Genomic DNA, 17299 nt, shown 5'->3' on the forward strand with positions numbered 1-17299 from the left:
CTGAGGCATCTCTCGCGGGCCAGGAGGGCGCCTGGTCTCGGCTTGGAGCGGAGGTCCCGCTTCGTAGTGCCCGTAGTGCGTCCAGCCGGGAAACGTCGCCGCGACCCAGACGGCCCGGGAGAAGTAGCCGCGCAGTAGCGGCGGGCGGGTAGACTTAACTCTTCGCTGGCGCGGGTTCATTGCGGAGGTTTGAGTATTAAAATCACACGCGCCCAGACTTTGCTTGTACTCACTCAAGCCAGTTTGGCCACAGTGGTCAATTTCGCCTTTCCGGATGTCGCGGGCGGCCCGGTTCTTTTTGCGAGCGTCCTGTGGATATTGAGGAGCGCCGTATCTACAGGAGACAAGAGACCCCGTAAGCCCCCTAGGATCACTTAGGCTACGCGTGTTCCGAGCTCCAGCCAGATGACTGCCCTGTCTACTCCTTCTAGCCCGATCGCACCGAGACCCAGTCGCATAGGCTGGCGGACCCCTGAGCTCGCGAGCCTAATGCACCCGAGGCAGGCACTGCTTGTGCAAGGCTAACTGAACCGTGGGGGCGGAGGTCTGGATGTGCACGCCCGAGACCGGAGAGGGTCGTTCATATTTGGTGCATGTCGGTAGCACATGGGGGCACAGCAGGTGAAGTTGCTAAGAAGTTCGGCTAGGGACTGCGGAGGCCGTTAGGGCCTTTGCCCGGAGTGGCCTGGAGTGTGATCGTGGCCCCATGCGGATCTCCTAAGGGTGCGGGTCTCGCTTTGTCTCTAATGTCCTGATGCCTTGGCGGCGGGAATTCCCGCAAGGCGCGCGGCGTCCCGGCCGGGCCCTGGGGCGGGGCGGGGCGCAAAGCAAAGCAGCCCGGCCCCCTAAGTTCCAGCCGTAGCTGCGGCGGCCGGCACTGTCTGCGCGGCGCTGGGAGGCGAGTTTGTCAACAATCGCCTTGCCTTCGGCTGCCTGACCCGTAGGCGCCGCCCCCGCCGCCTCTGCCCATTGGTTACGGTGAGGAGCGACTGCGCGCGGGCCAATGGGGAGCACTAGCAGCCGGCGCCAGGGGCGCAGGGCTGGCGGTGCCCGCGCGGCGGCGGGAGCTGCGCGCGAGGGGCGGAGCGGGAGGAGGCGGAGGATGATCCCGGCGGTGGCCGGTGCAGCGCGGGCCAGAGGCGCGGCGCGCGAAACCTTGGGCTCCCCGGCGGAGCGTGGCGGAGGGCGGACGGGCAGGCGCGGGGCCCTGGAGCCCAGGACCCGGCTTTGTTTCCCTTGCCTTCTCGGTGGCGACGTGCAGGGGTCGTCCGATCGGAACAACACGCTGCGCTCCGAAGGGAAGGGGCGGACGTGAGTCTCGGTGTGGTGGCCCGGGGAGGGAAAGAGTCAGCCTTGCGCCGGGTATTGCCTAGCGCACGTAGCTAGGTGTGGAACTTTCAAAGGGATGTCTCTGAAGGCCCCCATTTGGAAGTGTGCACATTTCGGCAAGGTTGCACGGGAGAGAAGTGGTTTAGTGTTTGGGGTGGCGCTCAGGGCAGGCAGCAGGAGGGACCTTGCGGCCGAGGGCGCCCGACCCGGGCGGAGCTGCGCTCGGAGTTACAAACTCTATTGTGACGCACTTACTACGACTGACGGCCGCTGCCAAACCTTCTCCAGACTTGCTGCCCTCAGCATTTTCGGCAAACAATGGGGCCGGAGCAGGGAAGGCGGCCAGCCGCCTGCAATCTCTGCATCTGCGCCCGCTCCTGTGCTCCAGCGCCGCATCTGAGCCCGGGAAATGGAAGCCCGCTGGGATTTTCAGACTTGATTCAAGTTTGTCCTGAAGGAAAAGCACGAAATGTAGACTTCCCATGAGCTGCTTCTCCTAAAACTTCTGTGGTTGTGTATGTGCGTGAGCGCACCAACTGACTCCACAAGCTATGGAGTTGATACTTTGTTTTGTTTGGTAGTCTGATTTAGTTTCACCCTGCATCAAAATAAACACACCTTCATTATTTTGGGTGCACTTTTGATCTTACTTGGAAGATAGTCAGAAAAGCAAACAACATAACAAAGAATCTGAGGTTGACTCTAGAATTCTTAACGAGTGGATGAAATTATTTTAAAACTTAATTTGCTGAAGATAATCGTTTTGTTGTCTCTCCTCCCCTCCGGTTTCCTTGCAGAAAAAAAGACCAAATGGCCAAGCAACCTTCTGATGTAAGTTCTGAGTGTGACAGAGAAGGTGGACAATTGCAGCCTGCTGAGAGGCCTCCCCAGCTCAGGCCTGGGGCCCCTACCTCCCTACAGACAGAATCGCAAGGTAATCCCGACGGCGAAGGGGACCGCTGCCCCCACGGCAGCCCTCAGGGCCCGCTGGCCCCACCGGCCAGCCCTGGCCCTTTTGCTACCAGATCCCCACTTTTCATCTTTGTGAGAAGATCTTCTCTGCTGTCCCGGTCCTCCAGTGGGTATTTCTCTTTTGACACAGACAGGAGCCCGGCACCCATGAGTTGTGACAAGTCAACACAAACCCCAAGTCCTCCTTGCCAGGCCTTCAACCATTATCTCAGTGCAATGGGTAAGCTATAGCTAGGTAAGGGGCAGTTGGTGTGTGCTTGTTTGAATATCGGTTTCAACGCTGTTGGGGAGCATTTAAAGCCTCATAGAATTGCTCAAGCGACTCATTCCATATTTTGATAAAAACAAGATGTATGGAGATCTCAATTTTTTTTAACTTGTAAAGTTTGTTGTGAATTTATGGATGTGCAAACATCAGCTTTGAGCTGCAAAGTTTGAATCTGTGGCCTTCTAGCCAAAGTTTATAACTGTGGTAGAGTTGGTTTTAACCACTAAGCTTAGGTGTTAATGCCATTGTGTTAGAAAGGAACAGGGTCAGATATATAAGATAGTTTAATAACCATCAGGCATGTAAAGGGAGTGATGGGCAACTTGATCATTCCTGAAGACAGCCTCTGAAAGATGAAGTTCGTGCCAGCCTAGAACCATCGTAGAACCCGGAAGATGGCTTTATGCACCAGTTCTCCTTTAAGCTCAGTTTTGCCTCAAGGGATTTAGTATGGATGGATGAGATTAGATTGTAGATTTTTATTTCAGGGGCTAAAGTCAGTTGTAGAATCTTCTAAAAACTATATTCTTAGTTTTGAGATTGCATGCATAGAAATTGCATCTGATCAAACTCATCCACTTCCCCAACTTCTCCCCTTAACACCTCCCAGATCAGTTGGAGAACCTTAACCAGGAGTGGCAGAAAATACCCTGGGTGATGCCTAGTGCAGCTGATGAGGAAACAGAGCTGGTGGGGATGCGGCAGTTTGGAGAGTGTTTACCCCATCAGCATTAAAGTTGCTCCTGATTACATCCAGGGGGACATGAGTTCTTAGACTACAAGTGTTTCTGTATCACATCCTAACCAGGCGTGCAGATTTAGAAGTCAAATATCTCAACCTTTGAACATTGACAACTACTTTAGATCCTTTAGTCACTGTTAAAAGTCAGATTGAGACATCGGCAGACTTGATTTAACTCTTAAGATCCCTTAGCTTGTGCCTTGGCTGTGCACATTTCGGGTACACCCCAGGGAAGGGATGGCTCTGTAGTTGCTTCTCCACCAGGAGAAAAACTATGTATTCTGATCCTTATCATCCACAATCACGCTTGGTATGTGTCTGGCTACCCAGACTTACAGATGACATTAGGAACTTGCTATGGTGTCAGTCAACATTTCGTATATGAACCATTCTGGGGACTGTTAAGCCCTCCTAACCCAAAGGAGCTGGAAGTCTTGTGTCTACTACAACTTTAGCTATTGCTTGTAGAAGTGCTTCTCAACAGGCACTTGCTACCATTCTACCATGAAATACACCCAGTATGTGCATACATCGGCAGCATGTGCTGAGTTAACAAAGCCCCCTGGTGTAAGTGCTTAAAAACCTGTGCACTTTAAGAACCCTCTGGAAGCTATTAGAGTCTTAATACTGTGAGCCTAGGTAATGGTCTCTGCAGGTGGTGGGGTAATCTGGGGAAATATTTTCTCCTTTCCTGTTAACTAGGAGTAGTGGGTGAGTTAGGGCATTTTCTAATGTGCAGATAGTCTCTTAGTGGTTTTGTTTTGGGTCCTGTACCATTTAGGAAGCTAATTGCAGTATAATTTGCCATGATTTGAGATGACTGATCACAGTCACAGTCTAATGCATGAGTTTAGACAGCAGGTGACTGGGGTTCGTGTGAGGTTAATGCACCAAAGTAGGTTTTGAACACTAAGTTCTTAGAGATTTGTTTTGGGGAGAGAGTGTGTTCGGATGGGACGGGTCAGAAATTACTGACAGGATAAGAGGACCTAGCCAGATGTGAGGTTATTAAACACACTCAGAGTTTCTGACTTCTGCCTGTAAACTACTTAGACTCAGCTAAGAGGTGATCTCTTTATCTTTTGGACTTGTTTAATACTTTTTTTTACTCAACCATAAGATCTTCAATGCTGCTTTTGATAAGTTATTGCAAAATACATTTTTCACAAAGGAGTCTTTGATCCGTATAAACCACTGGGTGCACAGAGGTCCAGCTTAGCCAGGGCTCCTCTTTTCTGTTGTCAAGTTGAAGTAGGAGACAGAGTGTGTCATAAAGCCACGCCCCCCTCCACTGATGTGTCGTGATTGTTCCTTAAGCTTTCCCCACTAAGGCAAATTCTCCTACGAGCTGAGCCCCGGGTATCTTCCCTGGAATGGGAAAGGAAGGGTCTCATTGGAGATACATGGCAAGCAGACACTCTGTTAGAGATGTCGGCAGAGTTTCCTCCATATCTATCCCACTGTTTTGAAAACATCTTGCAAGAACATTTTGTTTGCTATTTGGAAGTCAGTGCAGTGAAACTATTGTTTTGCTCAATATTAGCCTCCATTTACTCTGGGAGGATTGACTTGCCAAACCATTTCTTGGTGAATGACTGATTATCTTTAAAAACAAAACAAAAACAAACCTTCCCCACTGGATGCCTTTTCTAGTGTTTTTATGCTACCTATGTTTTTCGCACCAATTGACCTTTGCGCACATTCTCATCTGAAGCATAGTCAGTGTGAGCTTGGAAATGCAAGGCAGATGAATATTGTCAGTGAGGACTCTGAAGTGTTTGTGAATGTCTCCAACTTTGGACTGGCATGGCGGAACCTCGTCATCTTTGCACCCCTCGGCGTCCTATGCCATGGGCCCCCGCTTTAGACTAAGAGCTTCATGTGCAAGGCAGGACATCCTGCAGACGCCAGTGTGTGGCCAACAGAAGACGTTGGACCTGTGGAGCTCTGTCTGTGAGCCTGTGTTTTGTTCTTACAGTGTTGGGAATGGAACTCAGATCCCACCTAAGCACATACCCAATCCCAGCATATCTGAGGTGGCACGGTAGGTGTCCTCTGACCTCCGAGTATGTGCCCCTATCATAGACACAGGGACAATGCGTACACACTTACATGAGCAAATGAAGTAATTTCTTGGGCCATATCTGTAGACATTCAGGGCATCTGCACAGAGGGGCCAGCTCATTTCTTTTTCTTGCCTTATTGCACTGAGTACAGCTTTGTAATCTTGTTTGGTAGATGTGATAAAGGCAGTCTTAAGGATTAATGGCTTTCTGTCTAAAGAGTAAAGTCGTTAACTAGATTAGCTGTAGATATTTGGGGATAGTTGTTAATAAAGATTAGGACATTTTTTAACTGAACTCCTAAGTCCTGAGAATTTTCAGAGTTAGGCTTTAGTGAAGTGTTGGTGCCATGGTTCTGTAGGGTTTAAACATTGTTAAATGCTCTTATGCGCCGGGATAGAGTCTACTTGGGCAAAACATAATTGTGTACAATGCTGGATTGAATCGAGTATTTTATTATTTTTACACCTTGAAAGCTGTCTGCTAATGCTGTTTGCTTCCCGTGTCAAGGCCTGAATGAGTTGAGAAATAATCCCCCTCTTGTACTTCCAGAAGAAACCATGAAAAGCAGTGGTACGTTTTGAGGCTTTTTGAGATAGGACCTCACGTAGCCCAGGGTGACTTTGAACTTACTGTATAGACAAAGATGTGCTTGGTGCTGGGTCTTCTGATCCTCCCGACTCCAGCTCCCGGATGCTGAGCTTACAGGCATGTGCCACTCTGCTTCTGCCAGGCGAGACTTAACACCCGGCCTAGAGTGTCTCCTGGTGATACCAGCGTGCCCTCTTCCCTGGTTATGCCGGGGGCTGGAAGATTTCTCTCCAATGGCCATGCCTTAAACTGAGTGGGCTTCCTTTGCTACATTTGTTTTCTATGTTAGCTCTTCTTTTCCCCCGAGCCCCTTGGTGAGAACAAGCAGTTGTTGGTGAATTCTCTCTCTCTCTGCCTGTCAGGGTCTCCCAGGTAGAGGCTTCTGGAGCAGCCTGCCTGGGCTCTGAAAGCCATGAGAAGACCAGGTAACTCCCCAGTGTCTGGTGCCAAGAGCCCAGAAGCCCTCTCCTTTCCTGCTTTCCGTTTTCCTGTACTTGGCACACAATGTCAGGGCTCTCTTATGTTCAGAGAGGAGGGCCTGGCTGTGGAGCTGCCCCTCCTTGGGGAAACAGGTCTTGTTGTTTGAGGTTTTTCTTACTCCGTTTAGGGTGTCATGACAATTCCAGGCTGCGTGGCTCGGTGGTGGCTCACGAATCTAAGATGGAGGTAGATCTGGTGTCTGAAAAGCGCTTGGCTCAACAGCAGCGTCCCCACGGTGTCAGTCACGGGGAGAGAAAAGGTTAAGGTGTCTCTAAAGTCACTTTCCACACCCAGAAGACCCCACATTTTAATACCGACTGTTTAGTGCCTATGGAACATTAATTTAGATTAAAGTTACCTTGATTGGCTTTGGCCGTAGAGAATTCGGGATTTTAGAAGTCAGCTCTCTTGTTTGCATTTTGCTATTGCCTCCATGGAATAACATTAGAGAGAGATTTAGCAGCTGAGAGTGGTGGCACACACCTTTAATCCCAGGAGGAAGAGGCAGGTGGATCTGAGGCCATCCTGGTCTATAGAAAGAGTTCTTGGACAGCCAGGACTGTATACACAGAAACCCTATCTCAAAAAAACAAACAAACAAACAAAACTGAAAAAAAAAAGAGATTAGAGATTTAGCCACAACCATCTTTTTAATAACCATACTGTCATTCCTCTCACTTGCCCTATGTGACAGTGGCATAGCCTCAGGTTGATCTCTGTTGCTTCCTGTATGTGTGGATAACCAGGTCTACTTTCAAAATAGATAATGCCCCTTGCGGCACTTATTAAAGAAAATCCCAAGTCTTCCAGTTGTGTAATTGGATTCTAAGGTAGAAGAGATGGACTGGAGAGGCATTGGTTTTAGTTTATGTGCAGGGTGCTGGTGGAGGCAGATTGCGGGGTATCTGTCTGCTTACAGCTGGTGCTGTGTGCGCGTGCGCAGACACACACACACACACACACACACAGAGAGAGAGAGAGAGAGAGAGAGAGAGAGAGAGAGGGAGAGAGAGAGAGAATCTAAAATAACACTGACAGCACATGAGGAACATGCCCTGGCATGTTCTTTTAAAAGATGACAGAATTGTTAATAGCAAGTTTGGTTTTAAAGAAGTTCCTAGGCCTAAAAGGAAGAAGAAACTGTGCCTAACTGCAAGTTACAGATGCAGATGTGTGACTTTCTACTACTAAAGAAGTAAAATAAAAACATCATCCGGACAAATACAGCAGTGTCTACTGCACACCTGGCTCTGTAACCTTTGTTTCGGGCATTTGCAGCAGCCTGTCACTGGGTATGCATGGCTTGCTTGTGTGATGTAGCACTGACTGTTACCCTCTTGGTGCTGGTGACACAACACCTAGCTGCAGCCTATATTAGATGTTTTCCAGGGACACTGTCCCCTTATTGACTCCTTTGAGGGCTGCCTGTATATACTGTCAGAGTGGAGCATCTGCAGCCCATGGAACCCTGTCCACAGCCTGCCTTGGTCACCTCTCTCTGCAGCCTTGTGCAACCACTCAGAGCAAATCTGGGTGGGATCTCGGCTGCTCCTCTGCTGACCCAAGGACCACAGAGTGTCTGGCAAGTCTGTTTGAGCTCCAGTTTTCTCGTCCATCCAGTGAGGACCTGTGCGGTGGGAGTTTGAGAATTACCACCAGCAGTCAGGAATCAACCTAGTAGGAACTCGACACGTCTCCTTGCCTGCTGGGAAATGTCAGCTGATCATAGACATGGCCGATGTACAGTGTTCTCTACTGACATCTACGGAAAAGAGCAGCCCTTCCAGAACCTACTCACAGGGAAGCGTTCGGCAGTGGGGAATGTCAGAAGCCCTCTGGTTCCAGAGTAAACAAGCAAAAAGGGAAAACATTTTCTAGAAACTCGCTCGAGTGGTTTGGGAAGTTTGAACCTGCTGCAGGTCTGCCGGTGGACCTGAGCATCACCGTGAGAGGAACCTTGGCCTTTTTGGCAAATCTTTGGACCGTGGAGGGACATCTGGAAGCCCTACCCACGCCAGCTCTGCCTGCCTTAGGGCTGAGCCTAGGCCACCTGCTGGAGACGGACCATTTGTGGCAGAAATTTGACTAGAGTTCAGAAATGTGTATTTTGAAAAGAACAGTCTCACGACGGAGGCGGGGAACCACTTTCCCCTGCGGGTCAGTGTTCTGGAACAGCTTCTCAAAGCAAGGGGTACACTTTTTATCACTGGAAAGCCCATTATCTGAGCAGTGAAGACTTTAAAAAGTGCTTCCTTCCCCTGTAACGTGTGAGGTGATGAGCTATCCTTAGCTTAGTGTTGGTATAGGAAGGTTCAAGCCCTTCCAGGCGAGGTTTTCCTGTGCTGGGGAAGCCCAGCTTTCACAGCATAAGACAGCATCTACTTAATGGTCTATAAGAGGCTGGGCCTCTATGGTCTCTGAGTGTTACTTGGCTTGAGTCCTCAAGTCCCCGGTGTCCTGGGGGAAGCCCTGTCTTCTCTTTGCTCTCTCAAACCCTGACATCTCCCCAAACCAGAGCCCCATGTTTCTTGGGAGAGCTGTGCCCTGTCCCCCAATAATGATGTGACAAAGTGACACCGGCTCCTCCTGTTGTTGCCTTGGCCCATTGCCAATGGGACGAGAGAGGGCAGCACTGGTGACTGGTCTCCCTGTACAGCCAGCCCCTGTCCTTCTGGCTCATGTATGTTATCCAGTTCACAGTTGACGCCAGCCAGTTAGAGGCATGGCTCGTGTGTGTGTGTGTGTGTGTGTGTGTGTGTGTGTGTGTGTGTGTGTGTGTGTGTGTGTGTGTGATGAAACTTTGCCGTGTGGTCCTTGGCTCCACTGCCTGGCCTCTGTACGGTCTACTTGGGATGCTTGGGCTTAGCATCTTTAGGAAGGAGAGCAGGTTTGAAGCTGAAACTGAAAAACAATAAAAACCATTTCAGCTCAGGATGAGTGTACATGCTATGTTGACACAGGTTGAACAGCAAGTGACAGTTTTCAGCTGTCACTGTCTTGAGTCCCCCCACCCCAAGCCTCTCAGAATATGTCATGCTTTCAGGGACAGAGTCTGGTTTCCCATTCTTATTCTTAAACATCTAAATATCAGAAATTTAGGAATAAATGAGAAATTTGAGACTTTTAAAAGATTTTTTGTTGGGGTGCGTGTGTGTGTGTGTGTGTGTGTGTGTGTGTGTGTGTGTGTGTACACAAGTGCTGTGCCTGCTTATGCCCATGCTTGTTTAAGTGCCAGAAGAGAGCATTGCCTCCCCAGAAGTGGGAGGCACAGACAGCCGTGAGCTACCTGATTCGGGTGCTGGGAACTCAGCTGGGCCCTCTGTAACTAAGGGCAGCAAGTGCTCTCAACCGTTGAGCTCTCCCCAGCCACGTAGAAAGGAAAAGGATCTGTTTGACCTCTGGGAATACTTGTATACGACAGATACAGAGTGTATTAATGTTACTTTTCTATAGCATAACTGTGCTAGAGGAAATGCAAGGGAGTTTCTGGGGGCTCAGTGGGAATAACACTTGTCAGCACATCCCCTGTCCCTCAAACAGTGGGGTCCATTTCTTGTTGATTTCTTTTGGGTCCTTGAGAAATTTCTTAGCACAAAATAGTGATGATGAGTTAGGAGGAATATGGTGCTAATGTATATGACATGTATATGTGCGTGTACGTGAGAGTCCAACCTTAAACTTGTGTGTAGATTCTGAAGCAGTCCAAGCAGCTCAGTGACTTACGGGAAGAAATGATTCTTCAGGAAGAGCAGTGATGTCCTGCGTGATGTGCCCCATAGCAGCCACCACCCACTTGCACCTGGGTGTTAACTTTGTGGGCGCTCGGCTGAAAGCCTGGCCCAGACAGGGTGCTAAGGGTTAACTTTGTGTCCGCCCTCTTGCTGATCCTGTGATGAAGTCTGGTGCTGGGAAGTTTTAGCCTGTGACCCCCATGAAGTCTTGGTCCTTCCACTAAGATAGTCCCATTTTCATGAAAGGTAACTGGAGTTCTCACCTGACTTAGGAGGGTGTGGAGGCCACTCTAGTGGTCGGTACCCAGGAGAGCAACTCTCCAGTGTCCCGGATTATACCGGGATTTTTTTTTTTTCCAGATGTCCTTGAACTGTCTAACTTGGGTCTTGTGCAACAGAGCTGCCAGCAGCTGTGTCTGCCCTGTCTTTGTGGGCAAGCGGAGAGGCATGTCAGGAGCTTGCGCAGATGAACAGACTGTCACCATAAACTCACAGCGATGACAGCCGTTTTCCATGTCTTCCTGCACCTGCAGTCACCATAGCTAGCATTTGTAATCAGAACGAACCTATTAAGCATAGCTATAAATTTCACTCTTAACTTTGATCTTTATTTCAGTCTGGTGTTTTCCGACTGAGAAGTCACCTGTGTGGAGGCGGGGCATGGAGCACATTTGTACAGTTTGGACTGTTTTTCTGCAACCTCCCTCAGACTAGCGTCACTTGAAGTTGGCCCGTCAGGTCAGCGGTGAAGGAACTTGGCTCTCACCTCCTCTCTGACTAATTATATACTCCCTCTGTCACCACATGAATTGGCGAAGCTTGCTTTGACAGCAGTGTTTAGTTCTCCCTATGTTGTTGTTGTTTGTTACAGGGCTGTCTGGCATTGGCCTGTGTTGTGTCTCTTCATAGGGAGACATCACCTTCAGCCTGGATGTGTCTGATACGCTTTTGGGGGTGTCTGGGGAAGAGTCTCAAAAGCCCAGCTGAGACAGACGTTTAAACCATTAACTGTCCAAGCACAGTGATTGTCTTTGCAATTATGCAAAGCAGCGTCTGGAATTGAGGTAGAAGGGCTTATTCTTTTCCTACAAGATGGGTATAAAGGAAGCAGCTGCCTCTGTGTGTGTGTGTGTGTGTGTGTGTGTGTGTGTGTGTGTGTGTGTGTGTGTGTGTGTAAGTGGGAAGTTTTCGTTGTCCCTGTCCTTACGGCAAGTTCCTCGAGACGACCGTACATCTGTGTTGAATTACTGCTTCAGTTTGTATCTGGCGATTATAAATGCTAAGTTTGTAGCTAAGGCTCTCATTAGGAGAAAAAAAAAAAAAGGAAAAAGCTAAAAGGGGTAACTCGCAGATGCTGGTTCTGCCCTTGCTGTTAGCTGGTTGGTGTCTTGGTCTCTGTTGTCATCACCGGTATAAAAACACGATTGAAGCCTTACATGAATTTAGGGGGAACCATTGTTGCTCGTTTTCTGCCACTGGTTTTAGGTTACATACAGGAAGCCACGGTTAGCTCTGGAAACCCAGGAGTTTTTATTTTATAGTGTGAATTCTTAGCTCCCCTCACCCTCTCTCGGCCCAGTAGGATTTTGTCTAGAAGCAATTTATAGTCAGCGGAAAACTTCAGGCTTTTCCATTATTTGTTTCGGGAGTCTTAAGTGAGTTGATGTTGGATGTTTGTCTTGGGGTTAGACTTTCCGTTTGAGTTGGCCTCAAACACACCCTGTAGTCCAGCTTTCCGAGTGTTCGGGGTTGTCTGTGTGAGCCACCAGCTAGGATCTCAACCCCAGGCCTCACTCAGGCCATGCGTTTTCAGTCCAGGCCATACTTGAGGTACAGGGCGGTGGAACCAAGGGTTTTATGTTCACTAGGATTAGGAGTTTCCCCCTGTGCTACATCTCCAGTCCTTGAGTTTAAGATCCCGACATGGTTCTTTTGATTAATGAAGTAAATTGTGACATGTGCTATCCGGATAGGACAGGATATTGGTTTTAGGTTTTTATGTTAAATCAAGTACAGGGTTGGTCTTCGTCCAACCCTAGTTTTGAGTTTTGACGTTAGTTTTGCTTAGATGCGCAGTCAGGTCCCTGTAACCTTCAGAACAGACGATAGCTGTGGGCAGAGATGGAGCTCTTCAAAGACTTAGTGGGACAGGAGTGTCCAGTGTTCTGTCGTGACCAGTGGGTGTGGCATGCTGCCACATGCTGTTCAGAGCAGTGATGTCAGGAGCCCAGCATGAGAGGAGGCACCATTCTTATGGTGGTACAAACTTCCGCAGGATCAGGTTTGGGAAGTGTGGCAGCTTTGTTTATTGAACAGAGAGGTTATATGGGGGGAGAGATGAGTCCACTGGTTAAGGGCACTGGCTGCTCTCTCGAAGAGGACCTGGCGTTCACTTCCCAGCACCCACGTCCTGGCTCGTCACCACCCAGCTGCAGTTCCAGAAGGTTCGATGCCCATTTTTCTCTACCACGTGCATACGAAGCACAGACGGTCAAATAGACGTTCCGTACATAGACACCTGTACACGTGAAATAAAAATAAGTAAAATCCAAAATAATAATAACCAAAAGAGGTGGCGGTCGAGAGGGATTATTATGGGTTGTCTTACAGCCCCTAGGGGCAGAATCATGATCGAGGTGGAAGACGAGGAGGAAGGATTCCAGGTCCCCAAGGAGAGCTCTGTGGCCCTTAGTGTTCCTGGTACACCTTGAGAACAGGACATCTGACCCTGGAAGTGAGCAAAAAAGCCAAGAAACCAGGTAGCCTGTCACCAGCAGGCTCCCAGCCCTGCCTTGCACCCATGCTTCTTCTCCCGGGACTGAGATGTCCCTGGACATGGGCCCTGCAGCTCGGGCTCCGGACATGACCTCCTGGGTCTAGTAAATCTGCTAGTGTGTGGTTGGGGGACAGCTCAGACGGAAGTGATAACAAGGCCTTCTGATGTGGAAGGGAATGAATGGGAAGGCCCTGGATCTTAGTTGCCACTAGGTTTGGACTGTATGGCACGAAGCAGACCTGGGTGAAGGGGAAAAGGCCTTGTCAATACTGGTTTCCACATCTCTGTCCAGCTTCAGCCTCTGGGACTAGGGCTTTGCAAACCATCCATTGGAAATGGATGAAAGCAGCCGGTTCAGACCTATTAGCTCAGGGGTACATGACGGCATCCGGGAGGACACGACGGAAGAGCGAGTGGGAAAGCTCTGCCTTTGGGTTCTGCACTTCATTATTGAGCATTTTATTCTAGCGGCTGTTTTTAAGGCGCCGGCTCGAATTCATGTGACAACTCAGGCTTGACATAAACGTGCACCAGAGGAAAACAGATTGAGGGGAACTTGAGCTCTTAGGCTGCATTCTGTTGCTTTATCTCTATGTCTTTCTCCTTTTTTGTTACTTGTGTGTGTACCTGTTTGTGGTGTGGTGTATGTGGGTCTTTGTGTGTGTGTGTGTGTGTGTGTGTGTGTGTGTGTGTGTGTGTGTGTGTGTGTGTGTGTACATGCTGGTATGCAGATGTACAGAGACCAGAGGTGTTGAGTGTTTTTCTCAATTCATCTGAGCCTTGGACCTTGAAACAGGGATCTCTCACTGACCTGAAGGTCACAGATTGCACCAGGCTGGTTAGCCAGTGAGCCCTGGGAATCCTCCTGTCTCCACCTCCTCAGTGCTGGGTGCTAGGGATCCAGCCTCACCTACACAGCATCCACCTACCTGACCTGGGCCCCTTCCTGTAGACTCCTTGCATTTTTATTTCTAATAGCTTTCATTTTCATCAGGTGGGTCAGTGAGACTGATACGTTTATCTATCAAGAAATAAAATGATGTGGGTAAAAAAAAAATAGACCTGGAAAGAGCTTTTGAGAAAGGCATATGAGAGAGAGACAGCAGGGAGACAGACTGGATTCTGGGTACACTTTTCGAAAGGAGCTTCTGGGGACATTGCGCATCCCCTCACTGTGGTAGCGACAGCCATCTCTTTGCCTTTGGTGGACAGAGAAGAAACAGGACAACTTGGCCCCTTTAAGGTGGCTTTGTAAGCTGCCTGAGCACCCTAGCTGGTTGCTTCATTCCTTCCGTGGGTATGTCTAAATAGAGGTTACTTCTGGAGATATTTAAGTAAGCAGATTATTGTATTAAACCAACATCCCAGAATTTTATATTTGCCCCACTAAACACTGAGCATCCGAGTGGTCACTTGTAGACGTTTCTCCACCCACCCCATCATATTTGAAATGTTTATTTGAGAATTATCTTGTTGCTGGTTTGAGTCCATAAGCAAGTGGTTCTGTGTAGGGACCTCTGTAGGTGTGGGTGGTCCCCTCAGAGCTTCCTCGGGGACAGAAATGGACAGGCCTGAGATGGCTTCTTTCTTCCTACAGTCCATGGGTCAATTGCCCTTGACTGTGCCGGCATGTTCTGTTGTGTGTTTGAAACTCAGCATGTTCTGTTGTGTGTTTGAAACTCAGCATGTTCTGTTGTGTGTTTGAAAGGATCAACAGTTTCTTCAGTGTCACACATTCCATGTGTACTTGGACATCAGAAAATCCTTTCTCTGTTCTGAGTTGAATATTGATTTGGTTTAACTCCTGCTGGTTCACATCTAATCTTTGGGGATTAGTGACCATCTAGCGACAGCGGAAATTCTCCTGCAGGTTGAGTTGGCTCCTGCCATTGCCGCACTGTCATGCCAGTGGTTATGGGAGCAGGAGCTGCCCCCTAGTTACGGAGACTGAGCTATCCCCCTCCCAGGCTGAGACCGCAAGTCAGTGTGCTTGTATTGTTTGACTGCGTTGCAGTCAAGGACAACTGGCAGAATGGCCGTGAATGTCACAATGTGACCATGCTGCTTTGAACCCATTGCAGCTCACTGCAACAAAGTCTCAGCTTGGTCTGCTAACAACCACTTCCTGGTGGTATTAATAGGTACCGAGTTTAGAAGATACCTTGTATTACCTCATGACTTGGAAAACTGTTAGCCAAGTGGGTGACCCACATCTTGCATCGCTGAGGCCCTTTGGCATCAGGAATGTCCTCCTTTCCCTCCCCCGCTCCTGCACTGAAAAATGAATTGGTATGGCGCCATAGGAAATCGTGTTACTGATATCAGTTTTGGATTTCAAAAGGTTTTTTTTTAATTTGGATGAAAACTCAGTGGGCACTGGACACTTGGCAAAGCTGCCTGTGTCTGACCCAGCACATAGGAAAGTTTTAATAATGGCATTTGTTAATGGTGAGGAGGACGAAAAGGCCTGAGCAGTCCCCTCTGCTGCAGTCTGGTGGCCCGCAGGGTTGGAGCCTTGATACCCCTCAGCTTCACAGTGTATCTGTGCTCTCAAGCACTCTGCTTGGGGTATATATGGTGTGTGCACTCCAACTTCACAGAAATGTTTCTTAAACACTGAAACTACATTCAGGAGGTTAAAAAAACTCAACCTAAGAATTTCCCCTTTGAAGAGCTTTTTTGTGTGTGTGCAAAATTTCCTCATTGGTTAAAAAGTGTGGCCCTCCTGCTTTGGAAAGCTTTTGTAAACAGCTTTCTTGTGGACACGTATCAACACTTAGGACTCTCAGGCTCATCTCTAGTAACAGATTAAAAGATTCGTGGTTGGTTCTCAACCATCCTAAAGACTGCATTACCTTTTTGTCGGGCTGACTGTGGGGGTCAGTGGGTGCATGCAGGACGGGGGGGGGGGATAGGAGTCAGGAAGGTGGGGTGGCCCGGTTTCAGAGCATTGTGTCCCCAAGCCCTCAGGCTCCAGGTGCACCTTCAGAAGATCAACAACTGGGGTGTCTGTATACTGTTGTCGTCTGTGCTTACGGTGGCTGTGAAAGGCAGCAAAGCCACGTGGTGCTGGGAATGAAAGTCTCACTTCTAGCTCACTCCACACTGTAGAATGGACAAACCGGACCCCATTCTTTGCTCTGCTTGTTCTCATGTGGCACAGGACCAGTTATTGACGCACTAGCCTTAAGCTGTTTGAGGAGCTCAGTGGAAAGCTTCCCTACACCCCATCCCTGTACCTCAGAATAGTTTGTCACCTGAGAAATAATGTTTGAAGATTTCATCAAACGGTGTACCATTTGAGTTACAGCCAGTGTACCTTAAATATAGAGGAGGAGGACGCCTTATGAAATACTCTCAATAGACTTTATCGTATGAACTTAGAATATAGTGGCTGAAGGGATGGTTCAGTGGTTAAGAGCACTTGCTACAAAATCATGAAGACTGGAGCTCGGATCCCAGCACCCAATACTAATCCAGGCTTCTGCCCACGCCCCCGTGACTGCAGCTCGGAGCGCAGGCAGAGACAGGATTGCTGAGATTTGCTGACTTCAGCGTAATGGAGGAAAATGTGAGCCCCGGGATCAGAGAGAGAGACCCTGCCTCAAAAAGGAGTAGGCAGAGAGGGACGGAGAATGACACTCACTCACTTTTCTGGACTCTACACACACCAACAGAAACACATGTACTCATGAACATAGACAAACATATCACACACCAACAGAAACACGTGTACCCATGAACATAGACAAACATGCCAATCTTTTTACAAAGTATACAGTTAATCGTAGTATGTGGCTTGCTGCATGTCTACTGTGCGCATATCTCCCTGTGCCTTGTGGAGTGAGTACTAGTCTTAATTTTTGGTTTAGATCAGAAGAATAGTATTTGGACCTAAAAAAATAAAAAACAAGCAAGAGGGCCAGAGAGATGGCTGAGTGGATAAGAGAACCAGCTGTTCTTGCAGAAGACCTAGGTTTGATTCCCGGCATAAATCCATGCAGGCAATATATATATATATAATTTTAAAACATAATTATCTGGAGCCTATGGCTCAATGATAGAGCGCTTGCCTGTCATACTAGAGGTCTTGGGATCTCTGATATCACAGACAGGGAGAAATAAATATTCTTGATCCTTAAAAAATAAAAGACCAGCCAGGTATGATGGTGTGCACCTTTAATCCCAGCACCCAGGAGGTGAGGGCAGGTAGATCTGAGTTTGAGGCCAGCGTAGTCTATATAGCTAGTTCCAGCTCAGCCAGGGACCGGGCAGAATGTTAAGAGTATCTAAAACATACCAGCTTCCTCTGCAAGTGGTGTTTATACTGTACAGCACTGTTTTCTA

General features: G+C 48.6%; 1 protein-coding gene across 2 annotated transcripts in view; it reads left to right on the top strand.

Moving 5' to 3' along the window:
• Bcl2l11 (BCL2 like 11) overlaps positions 1–17299 on the top strand; it is a 161692-nt gene that overhangs the window by 528 nt on the left and 143865 nt on the right. Inside the window, exons 1-3 of one of the 2 annotated variants that reach the window (XM_032904178.1) lie at positions 1093–1311; positions 2127–2263; positions 2432–2521. In XM_032904178.1, coding sequence (XP_032760069.1) covers positions 1103–1311; positions 2127–2263; positions 2432–2521 — 436 coding nt within the window. In that variant the 5' untranslated portion in view covers positions 1093–1102. Of the gene's footprint in view, positions 1–1092; positions 1312–2126; positions 2522–17299 lie in introns of those variants that run through there. The other variant, XM_032904177.1, reaches the window with a different exon arrangement.

Source organism: Rattus rattus, chromosome 5 (assembly GCF_011064425.1).
Source record: "Rattus rattus isolate New Zealand chromosome 5, Rrattus_CSIRO_v1, whole genome shotgun sequence".
NCBI classification, from domain to species: domain Eukaryota; kingdom Metazoa; phylum Chordata; class Mammalia; order Rodentia; family Muridae; genus Rattus; species Rattus rattus.